Consider the following 16,314-nt stretch of genomic DNA (forward strand, 5'->3'; position numbering starts at 1 on the left):
AGTATAAACTGAAGGTTTCTTGACTCTCCTGTATTCTGATATCATTCACATTTTTAAAAGATTTATTTGTTTAAAAAGTTAAACTATAAACTTGAGAAGGTTTTCCTCCCAGAGAAAATTATTCTGCTGCTTTCTTTGTAGTGCTTTTCTCATCCAGTTATCTCTTGAGCACCTACCCTGTGCCAAGCACTGTGTTAAATGTTGAAGATACAATATTTGTTGATGGAAAAAAAAAAGGCACAGATTCTACCCTTCTACTATGAAATAGTAGGGAAAGGTAGATACCAAAATAGGCAACCTGATTTACACCCAGAGTCAGGGAGGTCTCTGAGGGAAGTGAGATTTCAGTGTGAGGGATGAGAAGGGAGTTAGTGAGGTTCAGAGGTGGAGTGTTACAGACATAATGAACAGCTCCTGTGCAGGTCCTGAGGCAGGAAAAAGCCCAGATCATTCAGAGAACTGAAAGAACACCATTTAGCTCACCTGTAGTTCCTGGTAAGACATTGAAACCAGATGAGGCTGTACAGGGCAGCATGAACCAGCTCATGAGTAATCATACCGGCCATGCTAAGGAGTTTAGATTTCATGCTAAGAGGAAGCTATCAGAGGTCTTTAAGTAGGTGGCATGACATAACTAGATTTTTATTTTGTAAAGACCGCTTTGGCTTCTGTATAGAGAGTGGTTTAGAGGAAATAAGAAAGGTGGTGGGAGGTCCAGGGAGGAGGCTGTTGCAGGAGTCAAGGCAGGAGATGATGTTGTCTCAGGTATCCTTAAGTTATGCGTGTTTCCTTAGGGCCTGCTCTAAATGAGGACATATCATCAAATAATAATTATTAATTTTGTTAGACTTATTTTTCCACAAAAATCCACTCTGACCTAAATACACATAATTCAGAAAGACAGCATATTCAGCATAATTCAGAAAGACATGCACATTGGCTCTGTATGTGCACACCCATATACATATACGTCTGTATGTCGTGGATGTATATGTACATGCTTACACTCATGTATCTCCAGAGTACTTAGTAAGCTGTTTGAAGGTTAATCACCTTACACTCGTAAGGGCTTTTCAATCCAAATCTTTCTTTTTTCTTTTCTTTTCTTTTCTTTTTTTTTTTTTTTTTTCGGTCTTTTCTAGGGCCACACCTGCGGCATATAGAGGTTCCCAGGCTAGGGGCCTAATCAGAGCTATAGCCTCCAGCCACAGCCACAGTAATGCCAGATCCAAGCTGCATCTGCCACCTACACCACAGCTCACGGAAACACTGGATCCTTAACCCACTGAGCAAGGCCAGGGATCAAACCCTCAACCTCATGGTTCCTAGTCAGTTTCTTGAACCACTGAGCCACGAGGGGAACTCCTCAAATCTTTCTTCTACCCATCTACCTATGTTAAACTACTTCATTGTGTTCTGTACTAAACCAGATTTTAAAACCACATGAATGCCATTTGCAGCAACATGGATGAACCTAGAAACTATCATACCAAGTGAAGTTAGTGAAAGACCAACATTATATGATATCACCTATATGTGGAACTTAAAAAAAAGGATATAAATGAACTTATTTGCAGACAAGAAACAGATTCATAGACTTTGAAAAACTTAAGGTTACCAGAGGGGACAGGTGGTAGGGGGATGGGAGGGATGGACTGGGGATTTGGGATTGGCATCTGCACACTGAAGTATACAGAACGATTGACCAATGGGGACCTGCTCTACAGCACAGAGAACTCTACCCAGTATTCTGTGATTACCTATGTGGGAAAAGAATTTAAGAGAGAATGGATATGTGTATAAGTATGACTGGGTCACTTTGTTGTACAGCAGAAATTATCACAGCCTTGTAAATTAACTATACTTTGATGAAACTAAAAAAAAAAAAAACCACTTGAAACACTCATCTGTAGAGGAAAGCTATTAAGTATATATTGATTGCTTCACAGGACTGTGTTTACATTATGCTGAATGAAAGCTTATGTAAATAAAACTTCTAAAACATCCACATAACTAAACATATCATCCTGGGCATCCTTCCTTAAATTAATATCTGAATATAGTCTCTCCTCTTGAGCTTTGCTCCCAGTTGACCCTCTTTTGACCTGGGTAGAATTCTGTCCTTTACCCCGCCCAGCAGTAATGCTCAGCTGCCTGCATGCCTTGGGCCACCTTTCCTTTGCAGGATTTCTTAGATAGTCTGAGACCTCTTGGATGGATTTCCCCCTCCATTCACAGAGAAAAGTATACCTGTCCTACTGTCACAAATCTCTGCTGTTTCCTTCCTTAACATTTCTCATTCTCATAGCCATTTCTTCTTTGCTTTTATACTGAGATTCCTGCTTTAGTTTATGATTTGCTTGTGCCTGGACTAACACAATAACCTTTTGCTATTTTCTGTTTGTGATTTCTCTAACAGTCTGTCATCTCTCTCTTGAAATACTAGCATTTTTATCACCTTGAACCTGAGAGCAAGCCCTGCAGAGCTCCAAGTTTGTTATTGTTTATTTTTTGTTCTTTTGAAGCATTTTTAAGTGGTTAAGAGACTTTTAGTCCTTTTTGTAAACCATTCTCCATTTTTCTCCCTGACTCCTCTAGCCTCTTCTTTTGTGGCTTGTATTTTTCATACTATCTCAGTCAATGCTGTAGGCCATGTGAGGCTTATAGAATCCTTCAAATTTTGAATTTGATAGAGCACCTTGAAAGCCATCCAGTCCAGCTTCCTCGTGTCACTGGTCCTCTGAAGCCTAGAGATGGAGACCGCAGGAGTGAGGCCTGACACGCATCTTTGTGCCCTTCCCCATGCCCACTCCTTCCAGCTCTGTCAGATCTTTACATCTCTCTCAGGCCTCTCCCAAGAATTCGTCCTGTTTCAGATACTACTTTATTTAAATTCTTTGCAAACCCATTTACCAAATACCACTTTTTATGTGTTAAATTGTTGCTTTGTATTTCCTTCCATGTTGTTTTATGCATGTATTTGGGAAAGTCTGTGTTTTGTTTGTTTAATATTAGTCAAAGGTTATTGTCAAAAGTATATTGGCTTTACACACTATCAATACAAAAGATACACAGGTTCCTCTGCTTCCGAGCAGTGTGGTTATAGAAGCTCACTTAAGTCCATTCGTTCATGAGACTCAAGCGAGGGATTTATATTTCCATCATTTAGGTGACGAACTGTTCATTCAAAGATTTCAAACTAGCTGTTCTCATTAGTGATAGATGTTTGTAAGGGGGAGGTTTTTTCCCCTAAATAGACACACAGCATTTATTGAAACCTTCTGAGACAAGTGACATCTCCGAGCCCACAGCCACCCTGCTTCTTCAGCAGGAGTGTGGGGGCAGCTTCTGTTACAGCCATGCACATTCCTAGATTGTAGACAGATTTCCTCCAAGTGTGAACCCCAGGATGTCCGTGGCCTGGGACCAGTGTTTCTTCAGCAGCCCTGTCCTCTTAACCCAGATTTCCTGTCCTCATACTCTTGGAGGCATTAGCTACTACTTTATGGCCAGATTGATCATCTTACAGACTGACTCGTGTGCTATTCTGCTCTACAGCTCCTACGGTTCCCTACTACCCAGTGAGCACAGCACCAGTTCCCTAGTGCCTGTGTCTTTTTTCCTTGCTCTAGACATGGATGAGAGGGAGAGAGAGAATTTTGCCTAAACCTAGTATCATACTCACCCTCTGTGTTTGTAAACTGATTTTGATTTCTAATCAATATATTATAGATACTTTTTCTATATAGTATACTTAATATATTAATATATTTTAATATCTTTAATAATTGTAATAACCTGTTATGTTGGTTTGTCATGATCTCCTTCCGTGTTATCAATAAATGGGTTTGTTTTTAACTTATTTGCTTTTACTATTACAAAAAGATAGCAATGTACATTTTTATATATGTATTTTTTTCACTTTTCTGCTTATCAATGTGAAAACCTTTACTCATCATCTTAATACACAAAGGGAGAAGTAAACATTAGAGTGTTATTTAAAGAACTTCACATACTTTTTTTTCCCCTAGGGCTGCCACCTGCAGCATATGGAAGTTCCCAGGCTAGGGGTGAATCGGAGCTGCAGCTGCCGGCCTACACCACAACCAAAGCAATGCCAGATCCAAACCACATCTGCAACCTACACCATGGCTCATGGCAATGCTGGATCCTTAACCCAATGAGTAAGGCCAGGGATCGAACCCATATCCTCATGGATACTAGTCAGATTTGTTTCTGCTGTGCCACAACAGGAACTCCCACATACTTTTAAACTGTAATAAATAATTATTGCGTGTGTGTATGTGTGTATAAATGTGTTATTGACATAATTCATATACAAATGAGTTTCCTTTATATCTTTTCCTTTATTTTTTGCCTTTTTACGGCCACTCCTGCGGCAAATGGAAGTTTCCAGGCTAGTGGTCAAATTGTAGCTGCTGGCCTCCACTACAGCCACAGCCACACCAGATCTGAGTCATGTCTGTGACCTACACCACAGCTCATGGCAATGCCATATCCTTAAACCACTGAGCAAGGCCAGGGATCAAACCCACATCCTCATGGATACTAGTCAGGTTCGTTACCACTGAGCTACAATGGGAACTCCAGTTTCCTTTATATTTCAACCATTAATAACAATACCAACTATTAACTTTTTTTATGAGGCAGGCATTGTGTTTCACACCCACTATTTTACTTAATCCACAGAACAACCCTCTTTATCCATTCATTTAGCCATCAAATATCTACTAAGCATCAGCCATGTACCAGTTGTTACCTTATCTGCCCCCATGGAACTTATAGTTTACTGGATAAAATGGTCAATAAGCCTGTAAACAAATATGTTTCATATAACATCAGATAGTGACAAATGCCTACCTGTGAGGTAGGCTCTATTCCACTTTCCGACCCACATCTTGCATATAAGGAAACTGGGCTTGAAAGCCCTGCATGTGAGGCCACACTAGCTCAGCACAGCTTCATGACATGGAATACCTCCCACTTTTTCAAGTACATAGACCTGGAGAAGACTTAACATTCCCTTATGCTCTGTCTTTCAATGGTGGTTATCACTTACACGGCATGAAAGCTGTCATGTAGACATTAGAAAGAATCGGCTTAAACTAAGGACATAATCTGATGATATTAATCTTGAATATATCCTGGTTATGAATTTTTTCTTTTTATTTGCTTTGTTTTGTCTTAAAGGTGACTCAATTCACAAAGATGTACTAAATACAAAAATACACATTACCTAAAATACTGGACAATCTAAAATGCTATTAAAAGATTTAAATGTCTTGCAGGATGAGTCATTAAGACCTATTTTAATTTAGTCATGTGTAAGTAATGTTTCTAGAAGCTATTTGTAGAGATTGATACATGCTTTCATAATTTAAAAAAAGGTTCAATTCCAATGAAGGGTTCCATTATTCCTCACCTACCAAGACGTCATTTTGGCTCCTATGGTCAACTTCCGATGTCCTTCTCCTTCAGTCCGTTAAACCACGACCCAGGCCCCTCATTTTCTCCTGGATCCATGACCTATGTGGTGCCTCTCGGAACAGGTGCAGTAATGGTGCAAGAACCCACTCCTGCCCCTTCAACCCGATGAAACATTTTTCAGGAGATGCTTTGGAGGATTGAATTCCGCATGCTGCATATGTTCCAAATCATTTTAATAGTAAATTACTGGGATTAAACTCTCTGATGTCTTCACTTTATTTGACTGATTTCCACTACATCACTATATATGCTTTTCAAAACTACTTTATAAAATTCAGCAATGTTAATTACCCAGGAATAATAATGTTCTTACTAAAACAAACTGAGCTTTAAAAATCTATTGATTATTTTTGGTTACAAGGAAGTGAAACAGTATTTGAAAATATTTTGTCAGAACATTCTGAACTATATCTATACACCCTTCTAATTCTTTGAGTTTTTCAGAAGATTAAAAATTTCCCAAACGATATCCATCCTGCTAAGCTATGTCACAAGCTTTTAGGACTTTGAAATTAGAAGTACTGTTACACTTCTTCAAAGAGGGAAAAACATCGCTTTCTCTTAATCACTCTCTTTGTATAAATTATCTTTGTATTAAATAAGATTCTTTTCATGGTCTGATAATCAAAAAGTTACAGCAGAAATGTTTTCTTCGATCCTTGTTAACGCTGGCATTTGACATTTTGATTTATATACTTGAAAGGTCCTCGAAAATTTCCTCTTGCTCAGACTGACTCTCTTCTGATGAAAATGCGTTCAGTAGCAAGTGACGAACTTCCCGTGATGATGCAGAGGCGAATGAGCCAGGAGAGCCCTGTCCAGGCAACGGAGACAGAGCTTGCGCAAAGACTGCAGAGGCTCATCGTTTTAGCAGTTAACAGGATTATCTATCAAGGTAGGACTAGAGAGTAAACATGTCCTTGCACAGACATTGAATTAAAAGGAAAATAATTTGAGAGAGAACTGACTGGGTTTCAAATTTTTCGACAGCATTATATTTTCATTCTTAATATCCACACTAGTAAAAGGATTTCTTATTTGGAACAAATAGCCTTGAATAAAATTCTGCTTTTTCATGTGTCAAATGCTGGCCTAGATTGACCATTGAAGTTTAAAATGATACAGCACCTCCAGTATATTTTTTAAGCTTTTCCTTGAGATAATCATAGATTCACTTGCAGTTGTTAGGAAATATTACAGGGAGATCCCAGATATCCTTTACCCAGTTTTGCCCAATAGAACTTGCCAAACCATAGTCCAATATCACCATCAGATATTGACATGGATTCAGTCAAGGAAAAGAACATTTCCATGACAACAAGGATCATCTGTATGTTGCCTTTTAGAGCCCCACCCACTTTCCTCCTGTCTGCATCCCTTCCTCAATCCCTGGGCAACCATTAACCTGTCCTCCATTTGTGAGGGACATCATGTCATCACGTTAAATAAACAGAATCATGTAGTATGTAGCCTTGTAGGACTGATTTTTTTTAATTAGCGTAATTCTCTGGAAAGTTGTTCTAATCATTGCATGTATCAATAGTTTGTTCCTTTTTTGGTTTTGGTGAGTAATATTCCATAGCATGGATGTGCCATAGTGTAGTCACTTTCTGTTGAAGGTCAATCTGGGTGTTTTCCAGTTTGGGGCTATTACAAATAAATCTAGCTCCTATAAACATTTATGTGAAAGTTTATGTGAATGTAGATCTTTGCTTTTCTGGGATAAATGTCCAGGAATGCCATTTCTGGTTGTATGCTAGTTGTATGTCTTGCTCTTGTTAAGAAACTGCCAAACTTTTCTAAGGCAGTTTTTATAATCCTACCAGCGATGTATGAGTGATCCAGTTTTCTTCACGTCTTTACCAGTATTAGGAGTTCCACTATTTTAAACTTAAGCCATTCTGATAGATAGTGTCACCTTGTGGTTTCAATGTGTGTTTCTGTGGTGGCTGATATTCAATATGTTTATGTATAAAATTTAATGCCTTTAGCAACCCCTAAAAGACAATGCAAAGAAATATATTCAAAAGCGCTATAGATAAGTCCGAATCCTAAAAAATGTTCAGGTGACCCCAAGAAGGCAGGAAAAAAGAAAAAACTATGTGAAAGTTTATGACTAGAGTCTCCTGGGATAGACCATGATGGAAGATAATGTAAGAAAGGGAATGAATATAAATGTATGACTGACTGGGTCACTTTGCTGTACAGCAGAAATTGGCAAAATATTGTTAAATCAACTATAATAAATTTTTTTAAAAGTTAATCACTAGAAAAATGTAATACACCCAAAGTTTTTTTTTTTTAACTTTCCTAATTTATCTTTAGGTCTGCACATCCATCTAATGAAAATATCATGTGGTCTTTATGTTTTGTGTAATAACCTCTTGACTTTAATAATGTTGCAGTTTTCATCCTCATTAGTAAAATAAATCTTTAATTTAGAATTGCATGACTTATGTATGTTTACATTTCTGCGTTGTTTTAGGTGAATTCACTTCCTTTAGGATATTGTATTTTCTACTTCTAATGCACTTACTACACATTTATATTGTGACAACCGAATCAGTAATTACATAGAATATTTTTACCAGCATCATTATCATTTGTGATGGCTGGGTATTCATGATTCGATTTGACTAATTTTTTATTCTTTTTAAAATGTTTTTAATTCATAGAGTTTAATCCAGACATTATTGACATTTTGAGTACTCCAGAAAATGCAGCTCAAAGCAAGACCTCAGTTTCCCCAACTGAATTTTCTGGAGAAAATATTCGTCATGAACAGCCTTCCACTTGCAATCCATTTCAGAAAGAAGTGTTCACATATCTGGTAGAAGGATTCAAAGTATCAACTGTAAGTAAATTAATTATGTGGGAAATGTTCATTCACACAAAAGGAGTAGAGGTTTATGTGTCTGTGTTTTATGCTTTCAAAACATAGTCCTACTATTTCAGAGTTTTCTGAAACTCAGACAACTTGAATTTTAATTATGGAATAAAATGTATTGCTAATTTACCCTTTCCAAAAGGACTCACTTCATCAGCATTAGTTTTTAAGTCTGTAACTTGAAAGTTATTCTCTAATATTGTAATTTAGTTAATAAAATCAGCAACAGAAAAGAGTAGGAAGATGACAACTGCTGAGAGTTTAAACTGATAAGCTGTTTTTAAAGGACTTTATAGCTACTTATTCTAGAATTATTATTATTATTCTGAACAATTATGAAGTATAGGTCTTGGCTTAATCAAATCCAACACCTTCAAAATTATATAGAGAATACTGACAAGTGTCAGACTCCATTTACCATTGACTCACTTGGGTTTCTGTGGATCCCTCGCAGTTGGCCATAGAAAGCAAATTGGTCAGTACACTCCATGGATACCAAAGGCAGATCTAATTCTAGCAGAACTCATAAATCATGACTCTGCCAATCTCTAAATCTAAGCTAGATATTGGTGTCTGCAAGTTCTACTTAAAATCAAGTCATTTACACAGGACCCCTAGGATTAGGAGAGATGGGAGAGCCATTTCTAAAACTCAGAATAAACTCTAAAATTTACTGATTTCAGTTTTTAAACCAGATATAGGATATTTGGTCAGGATTGGGTTAGCCTTAGTGGGACCACAATCAAAAGAGCTTACTTGGTTATTCGTTAGTGGATATTGGTGGTCAGTTTATGTGCAGGGTTTTTTTGTTTTTTTTTTCCTCAACATATGGAGGTTCCCAGGCTAGGGGTTGAATCGGAGCTGCAACTGTTGGCCTGCACCACAGCCACAGCAACACAGGATCTAAGCCACATCTGCAACCTACATCACAGCTTACTGCAACGCCGGGTCCTTAACCTACTGAGCAAGGCCAGGGATCAAACCTGCATCCTCATGGATCCTAGTTGAGTTCATTAATGCTAAGCCACAACGGGACTCCAATATGCAGTTCTTATAATATGGACATTTATACTAAATATTTCAGTACTAATTCAGGTCTTTATTAGAAAACCTTTCTCTTTTATGCTGCAAAAATCAGTCTTGGCTTATCTACGATTGTTCTTTGATGGCTCGCTTTTTTTTTTTTTTTTTTTTTTTTAAGTTTAAAATTTCCAAGCCCTGGAGTTCCTATCGTGGCTCAGCAGTAACAAACCTGACTAATATCCATGAGGATATGCGTTCGATCCCTGGCCTTGCTCAGTGGGTTAAGGATCCAGCATTGCCATAAGCTGTGGTGTAGGTCACAGACACAGCTCAGATTCTGCATTTCTGTGCCTGTGGTGTAGGCCAGCAGCTATAGCTCCAATTTGACCCCTAGCCTGGGAACTTCCATGTGTCCCTCATACTGCCCTAAAAAGTCCAAAAAAAAAAAAAATTTCAAGCCCTAGGTAGTTTTTTGTCTTTTTTTGTTGTTGTTGTTTTCATTTTTGTTTTTGTCTTTTTAGGGCCACAATCACAGCATATGGAGGTTCCCAGGCTAGGGGTCGAATTGGAGCTGTAGCTGCCGGCCTACACCACAGCCACAGCAATGTTGGATCCAAGCCATGTCTGTGACCTACACCACAGCTCACGGCAACACTGGATCCTTAACCTACTTAGCAAGGCCAGGGATCGAACCCCGTGTCCTCATGGATACTAGTCGAGTTCGTTAACCACTGAGCCACAACAGGAACTCCTAAGCCCTAGGTAATTTTTTTAAAGTGATTTAGGACTTTAGCTTCTTTATCGCTACAGTAGAAAATTGACAGAACACTGTAAACCATCTATAATGGAAAAAATAAAAATCATTATAATAAAAAATAAATAAAATTGTGATAAAATATACATAACATAAAATTTATGATTTTAACAACTTTTAAGTTGTACAAATCAGTCCATTGACATTGTTGTGCAACCACCACCACTACCCATCTTTCAGAACTTTTTCCATTATCCCAAACAAACTCTGTCCCCATTAAACAATAGCTCCCCATCAGTCTCTCCCCTAGCCCCTGATAAACCATCATTCTACTTTCTATGAATTTGACATTCTAGATACCTCATATGAGTTATCATATAACATATAATATTTGCCTTTTTTTGCTTATGACATTTCATTATTCATTTCAGTGTAATGTTTTCAAGTTCATTCGTATTGAGGCATGTATCAGAACTTCATTCCTGGAGTTCCTGTTGTGGCTCAGTGGTTAACGAATCCGACTAGGAACCATGAGGTTGCAGGTTCGGTCCCTGGCCTTGCTCAGTGGGTTAACGATCCGGCGTTGCCGTGAGCTGTGGTGTAGGTTGCAGACGCGGCTCAGATCCCGCGTTGCTGTGGCTCTGGCGTAGGCCAGTGGCTATAGCTCCGATTCAACCCCTAGCCCGGGAACCTCCATATGCCGCGGGAGCGGCCCAAGAAGTAGCAACAACAGCAACAACAAAAGACAAAAAAAAAAAAAAAAAGACAAAAAAAAAAAAAAAACAACTTCATTCCTGGAAGTTCCCTGGTGACCTAGTGGTTAGGACCACTGCAGTCCAGGTTCAATCCCTGGTCTGAGAACTGAGATCCTATATCAAGCCATTGCTGTGGTGAAAGAAAGAACTTCATTCTTTTTTAAGGCTGAGCAATATTCTATTCTGTATATACAGTACACTTTGTTTATTCATTCATCTATCCATGGATATTTGTATTGTTTCTGCCTTTGGCTATTTTGAACAGTGCTGCTATAAAATTCGTCTCTTTTAAACATCCATTTGTATGGATGTATGCCTTTCCAATTTCAGCTTTTAAAAAAATTATACAATAAAACATGTTCCATGTTTTTTAGGGGTGTGTTGAGGTTAGTATATTATTGCTTAAGAAATCTGATTCTAGGAGTTCCCATCGTGGCACAGTGGTTAGTGAATCCGACTAGGAACCATGAGGGTGTGGGTTCAATCCCTGACCTTGCTCAGTGGGTTAAGGATCCAGTGTTGTCGTGAGCTGTGGTGCAGGTCACACATGTGGTTTGAATCCCGTGTTGCTGTGGCTCTGGCGCAGGCCAGCAGCAACAGCTCCGATTAGACCCCTAGCCTGGGAACCTCCATTTGCCTCGGGAGCGGCCCTAGAAAAGGCAAAAAGATAAAAATGAAAGAAAGAAAGAAAGAAAGAAAGAAAGAAAGAAAGAAAGAAAGAAAGGAAGGAAGGAAGGAAGGAAGGAAGAAAGAAAAGAAAAGAAAGAAAGAAAGAAGAAATCTGGTTCTAATTCATTCCTGTTTTGATTTAAGGGTTCAGGTAAAATCAGTGGTTCCAGACAGCAATGGGCTAAAATCTTATGGTCATGTAAAGAAACCTTCCGAATGCAGTTTGGGAGACTGCTAGTGCATATTTTGTCACCAGCCCACCCTTCACAAGAGAGAAAGCAAATTTTCGAAATAGTTCGTGAACCAAATCATCAGGAAATACTTCGAGACTGTCTCAGCCCATCCCTGCAGGTAAGTATCCCAGTACTTCATAAGTAAAAACTATAGTCAGATATAAAACTGAACAGAATAAGAACTGACATTAAACTATATTTTCATGCCAAACACCATAAATACAGTTTTCTTACCAAATATTTGCTGAGGTCCTTCTTCAGATGCTCCTTACCAGACTCACTTTGACCTTGCTATTTATTTCTCATTTCTTTTTCCAGTGTTTAAGAAGTTCTCTCTCTGAGTTCTTATAAGATCCTTTGCAATTTGTTACTAAATCTTAAAGAGTGGAGACTTTTTTTTTAAGCATTATATTATCCATGAAACATCTATATGGAATAGGTCAAACAACAGTACTTGTAACATATTTTGAAAATATTTACAGTAAGTTAAACAGAAAACTATTTGTTGATCATTTTGAATAATAAAATGCTTAAAGAATTTCAGAATCAATCACTTAATAAGAAAAAGATGGAGAACTTTAAATGGTACAACCATTTTAGACAGCTCTTAGGCAGTTTATTACAAATTTGAACAGACCCTTAACCTGTGACCCTAAAATTCCATTTTTAAGTACTTACCTAAGAGAAATTAAAACACATGTCCATAAAAAGACTAGTAGGAGAACATCCATGACAGCGCTTTTACTAATAGCCAGAAGCTGGAAATAACCCAAATGTCTGTCAGTAAGATAGTGTATAACTAAGTTGTGATGTTTATACAATAGATTATTACAGACTGCTAATATGCCTGCCAGTATGGATGAAGCACAAAGTCATTGTGTTGACAAAAGGCACAGTCAGACACCAAAGAATAGACATTCTGTGGTTCCATTCATGGGAAGCCCAAGAGCAGGCACAGTTACGATATGGTCATAGAGTTCAGGACAGTAGTCGTCTCTGTGAGGAGGGGTCACTGCAAGGGGTGGAAGGAAACTCCCTTTGGTAATAAAAATGTACTGTGTCTTACTTTGGGTACTGGTTATGTGGGTGTATACAGTTGTCAAAACTCATAGAAATGAACACTTAACATCTATATGCTTCACTGAATGTAAATTATACCCCCATCATAAAGTATTAAATGATATTTAAGAAAGGACAGGTATCCCTTTTATATCCCTGGCAAACTCAGATATAGCGTATTAGGAACCAAAAGGTTATAGTTTTGAAGTGATACTTTTAGGTCCTCTTTCCAGAATTAAGACTCTCTCAAGTACATTCAGGGCCTTATCTTCCCTTTCCCAAGGCAGAAACACGAATAGCCCCCTAGTTTCCTTCTGTGGAGAATTCAGAATTGGTGCCGACCTTCTAAATCCAACCCTGAAGTTCCCAGTCTTTTCCTACCAGCTTTCCTTCTCTGCTCTCCATTTCTGCTAATGGTTATCCTTACTGATTTTGTTTGGCTTGAAACACTGCAACTGTGGTTGGCTTTCTCCTCTCATGAATCCATTTTATGACCAGGACTAGTCATTTAGCCCTGTCTTTCTCTGTAGTCTGCCCACCCATCCTAGTGCAGACTTTCACCCATTATGCTTGGATAACCTCAAAAAAAGAACGCCATATCACCATTACCAGGCTTTCATTTTTCTTTGTAGTATTTTCAAACAAACGTCCAGTATCAAATCAGTTACCTGTAAATACTTCAGTATGTATCTCTGACTGATAGAACTTTTTTTAAACTTATCACTCTTCATCATGGTAAAAATCCATCCTTATTATCATCTAATACCCCGTGTTTAAATTTTCCCAAATTTCTTATAATTTTTTAAATAACTTTCATGATTCTGGATCCAAACAAGGCCCACACACCACATTTATTTGATATATGCTGCATCTCTTTTTTTAATTGAAGTATAGATGATTTACAATGTTGTATTATTTTTTCCTGTACAACAAAGTGATTCAGTTTGATATATATATTTTTTTCCATTATGATTTATCCAGGACATTGGATATAGTTCCCTGTGTTGTATATAGTAGGAACTTATTCATTCCTTCCATATGTAGTAGTCAACACCTACTCACCCTAAACTGGATCCATGACCCACTGAGCAAGGCAAAGGATCTAACCCGAGTCCTCATGGATTCTAGTCATAGTCATACGACTGAGCCACAACAGGAACTCCTGTGTTTTTATTTATTTATTTATTTATTTATTTATTGGATGCACCTACGATGTATAGAGAAGTTCTTGGACCAGGGATTGAACCTGTGCCACAGCAGCAACCTGAGCCTTAGCAGTGACAATGCCAGATCATTAACCCCCTGAGCCACCAGGAAATTCCTACATTTGCTTTTAATTATATAAAATGTCTACCTGATTCCAAAGTCAAAATTGTGAAACAGCGTATTTGAAGGGGTTCTAGCTTTTATCTCTATATCCTTCACTCATTCTTTCCTTTTCTCTGTAAGTAACCATCTTTATTTGGTTTTTATTTCTTTTGGAGATATAAGCAAATCTGTACACAAACACACATACATATGCAGGTGTATACATTATCTCCCTCACTTCTTAATTCAAAGAAAGATATTGAATGATACACATCCTTTTCACTTTACTTTCTTCAAGTAACAGTGTATCATAGCAATCGTTCCACAGCATCACAGAGAGATCGTCTAAGGCCTTTTTACAGCTGCCTGCAGGCTGTATTCCATTTGTAATCGGCCTGATTTTTAAAGTCCCAGGCTTCTCTTCTGCTGTTATAACTTGAGTCTGATTAACTCTCCAGTCTTTACCTCCTCCTCTTCTCAAGATAGCCCCATCTTTGTCTCTCGTAACCTCTTCACATCCCTACCGACATGCTGCTTTGTTCATGTTGTCCAGCGCCGCTCTCTTCTCCTTTGTCTCTCGGCACATTCTGTCTGTTTAGCCACGCACCCAGATCACACTGGGCCACCTTCAGAGTCTTCCTTCCTTTCTTAGTCCGCTCAGACTCTTCCTTCTTAGAAACTTCATTGAAGATTTTAGTTTTACACATTTTAGCATTTTACTATTTTCTAAGGATTTGTGTTTCATAGATTTATTTCCTCAAATCAGCCTTTGAGAGCTGAAAACAAGACTCTGTGTGTGTGTCTCCAATAATACCTTTTCTAGTTCTAGGAACTATGGCCACTAAATGATTGATCAAAGGATATTAAAATGAGATATTAGAAATAACTTCAGTGTCTAGGAAAATCATGTGTTTCTTCAAATATTCAGAATGAATTAAAAACAGCTCTGATAGTTTTTCAAGATGATTTTTAAATGTCACTGAGTACTAAACTGAAATATTTTTAGAGTTATATCAAGAACATTACCTCTCAGTTACACACATGAAAATATTCTAGTCTTTTACCCTCTCTCTCTATTTGCCAACTCTTCAGGCCTTTCACTTGCAGAGCATCTGTTCATTTTTCTCTTTTGGTCAGGTAGCAGCTGTCTCTTGACTAATTTAAAATGTTGCATTAAAATGAGCTTTGCTATTTTCATCATTGCATATGTTTATCTTAGGCTTTTGGGAAATGACATGATGTGATACAGCATGTTAATTTAAATATCACCCAAAATGTTAGAGTTTCCAAATCCATTTGTTGACTATTCACAGTTTAAAATATCATAAACCCAAATGTGGTGATAACTGTATCAGTCAAAGTTTTTAAAAAGTAAAATTTTGCATGTTTAACTTGATAACAAAGTTAATGTATACATAATACATAGAGCACACATAACAATCAGGTATAGTATCTATAGCATGAAAGGGCCACTTAAAAAATCATGAATCAGGAGTTCCAGCTGTGGTATGGTGGGTTAATGTCTCTGTGGAGGTTCAATCCCTGGCCTGGGGCGGTGGGTTAGGCATCCACTATTGTTGCAGCTGTAGTTTAGGTTTACAAAACCTTGTGTATTTGCTTTTTGCTTTTTCCTTCTTTTCTTTCCTTCCGCCCTCCTCCCCGCCCTCTGTCTCTTTCCATCTTTCTTTCCTTTCTTCCTTTCTCTCTTTCTTCCTTTTTTTACCTTTTACAGTGAAATTTTTCAAATGTACTAAGAAAAATAGAAAGTGAGTACTGTATGAATACCGTATGACCATCACGTAGGTCTAACAGTTGTTAATATTTTTAATCATATTAGCATCGTTTCTTTTTTCTGAAGTATTTTAAAGTGGCTTATAGAAATTATGATATTTTTCAAAGGACATTTTCTTATGTAACCATAACAGTATTATACCTAACAACATTAGCATACACTCTAAATGTCATCATATACTCAGTGTATAATCATTTGACAATTTCTTCAGTTGTCTCCAGAATGTCATTTTCAGCTGATTTATTTAAGCCAATCCAATTAAATAAATCCAGCAGTATAAATTAATTTACTGTTAAATAATTTAAATGTAAGAAATAAAAATTCAT

At 37.6% G+C, this 16,314-nt stretch overlaps 1 protein-coding gene across 9 annotated transcripts in view; it reads left to right on the plus strand.

Moving 5' to 3' along the window:
- The window catches only part of LYST (lysosomal trafficking regulator), a 200,849-nt gene that overhangs the window by 124,627 nt on the left and 59,908 nt on the right, over positions 1–16,314 (plus strand). For 5 of the 9 annotated variants that reach the window (XR_002338622.1, XM_021073151.1, XM_021073152.1 and 2 more), the window contains 4 exons: positions 5,409–5,570; positions 6,212–6,403; positions 8,184–8,362; positions 11,741–11,947. Coding sequence is in view for 7 of the 9 variants with exons in the window: in XM_021073151.1 (XP_020928810.1) it covers positions 5,409–5,570; positions 6,212–6,403; positions 8,184–8,362; positions 11,741–11,947 (740 nt within the window). In the remaining 2 variants the exon portion in view is untranslated. The remainder of the gene's footprint in view (positions 1–5,408; positions 5,571–6,211; positions 6,404–8,183; positions 8,363–11,740; positions 11,948–16,314) is intronic. The other 4 variants (XR_002338623.1, XM_021073156.1, XM_021073158.1 and 1 more) reach the window with 1 other exon arrangement.

The sequence above is a fragment of the Sus scrofa genome, chromosome 14 (genome assembly GCF_000003025.6).
Source record: "Sus scrofa isolate TJ Tabasco breed Duroc chromosome 14, Sscrofa11.1, whole genome shotgun sequence".
Lineage (NCBI taxonomy): Eukaryota > Metazoa > Chordata > Mammalia > Artiodactyla > Suidae > Sus > Sus scrofa.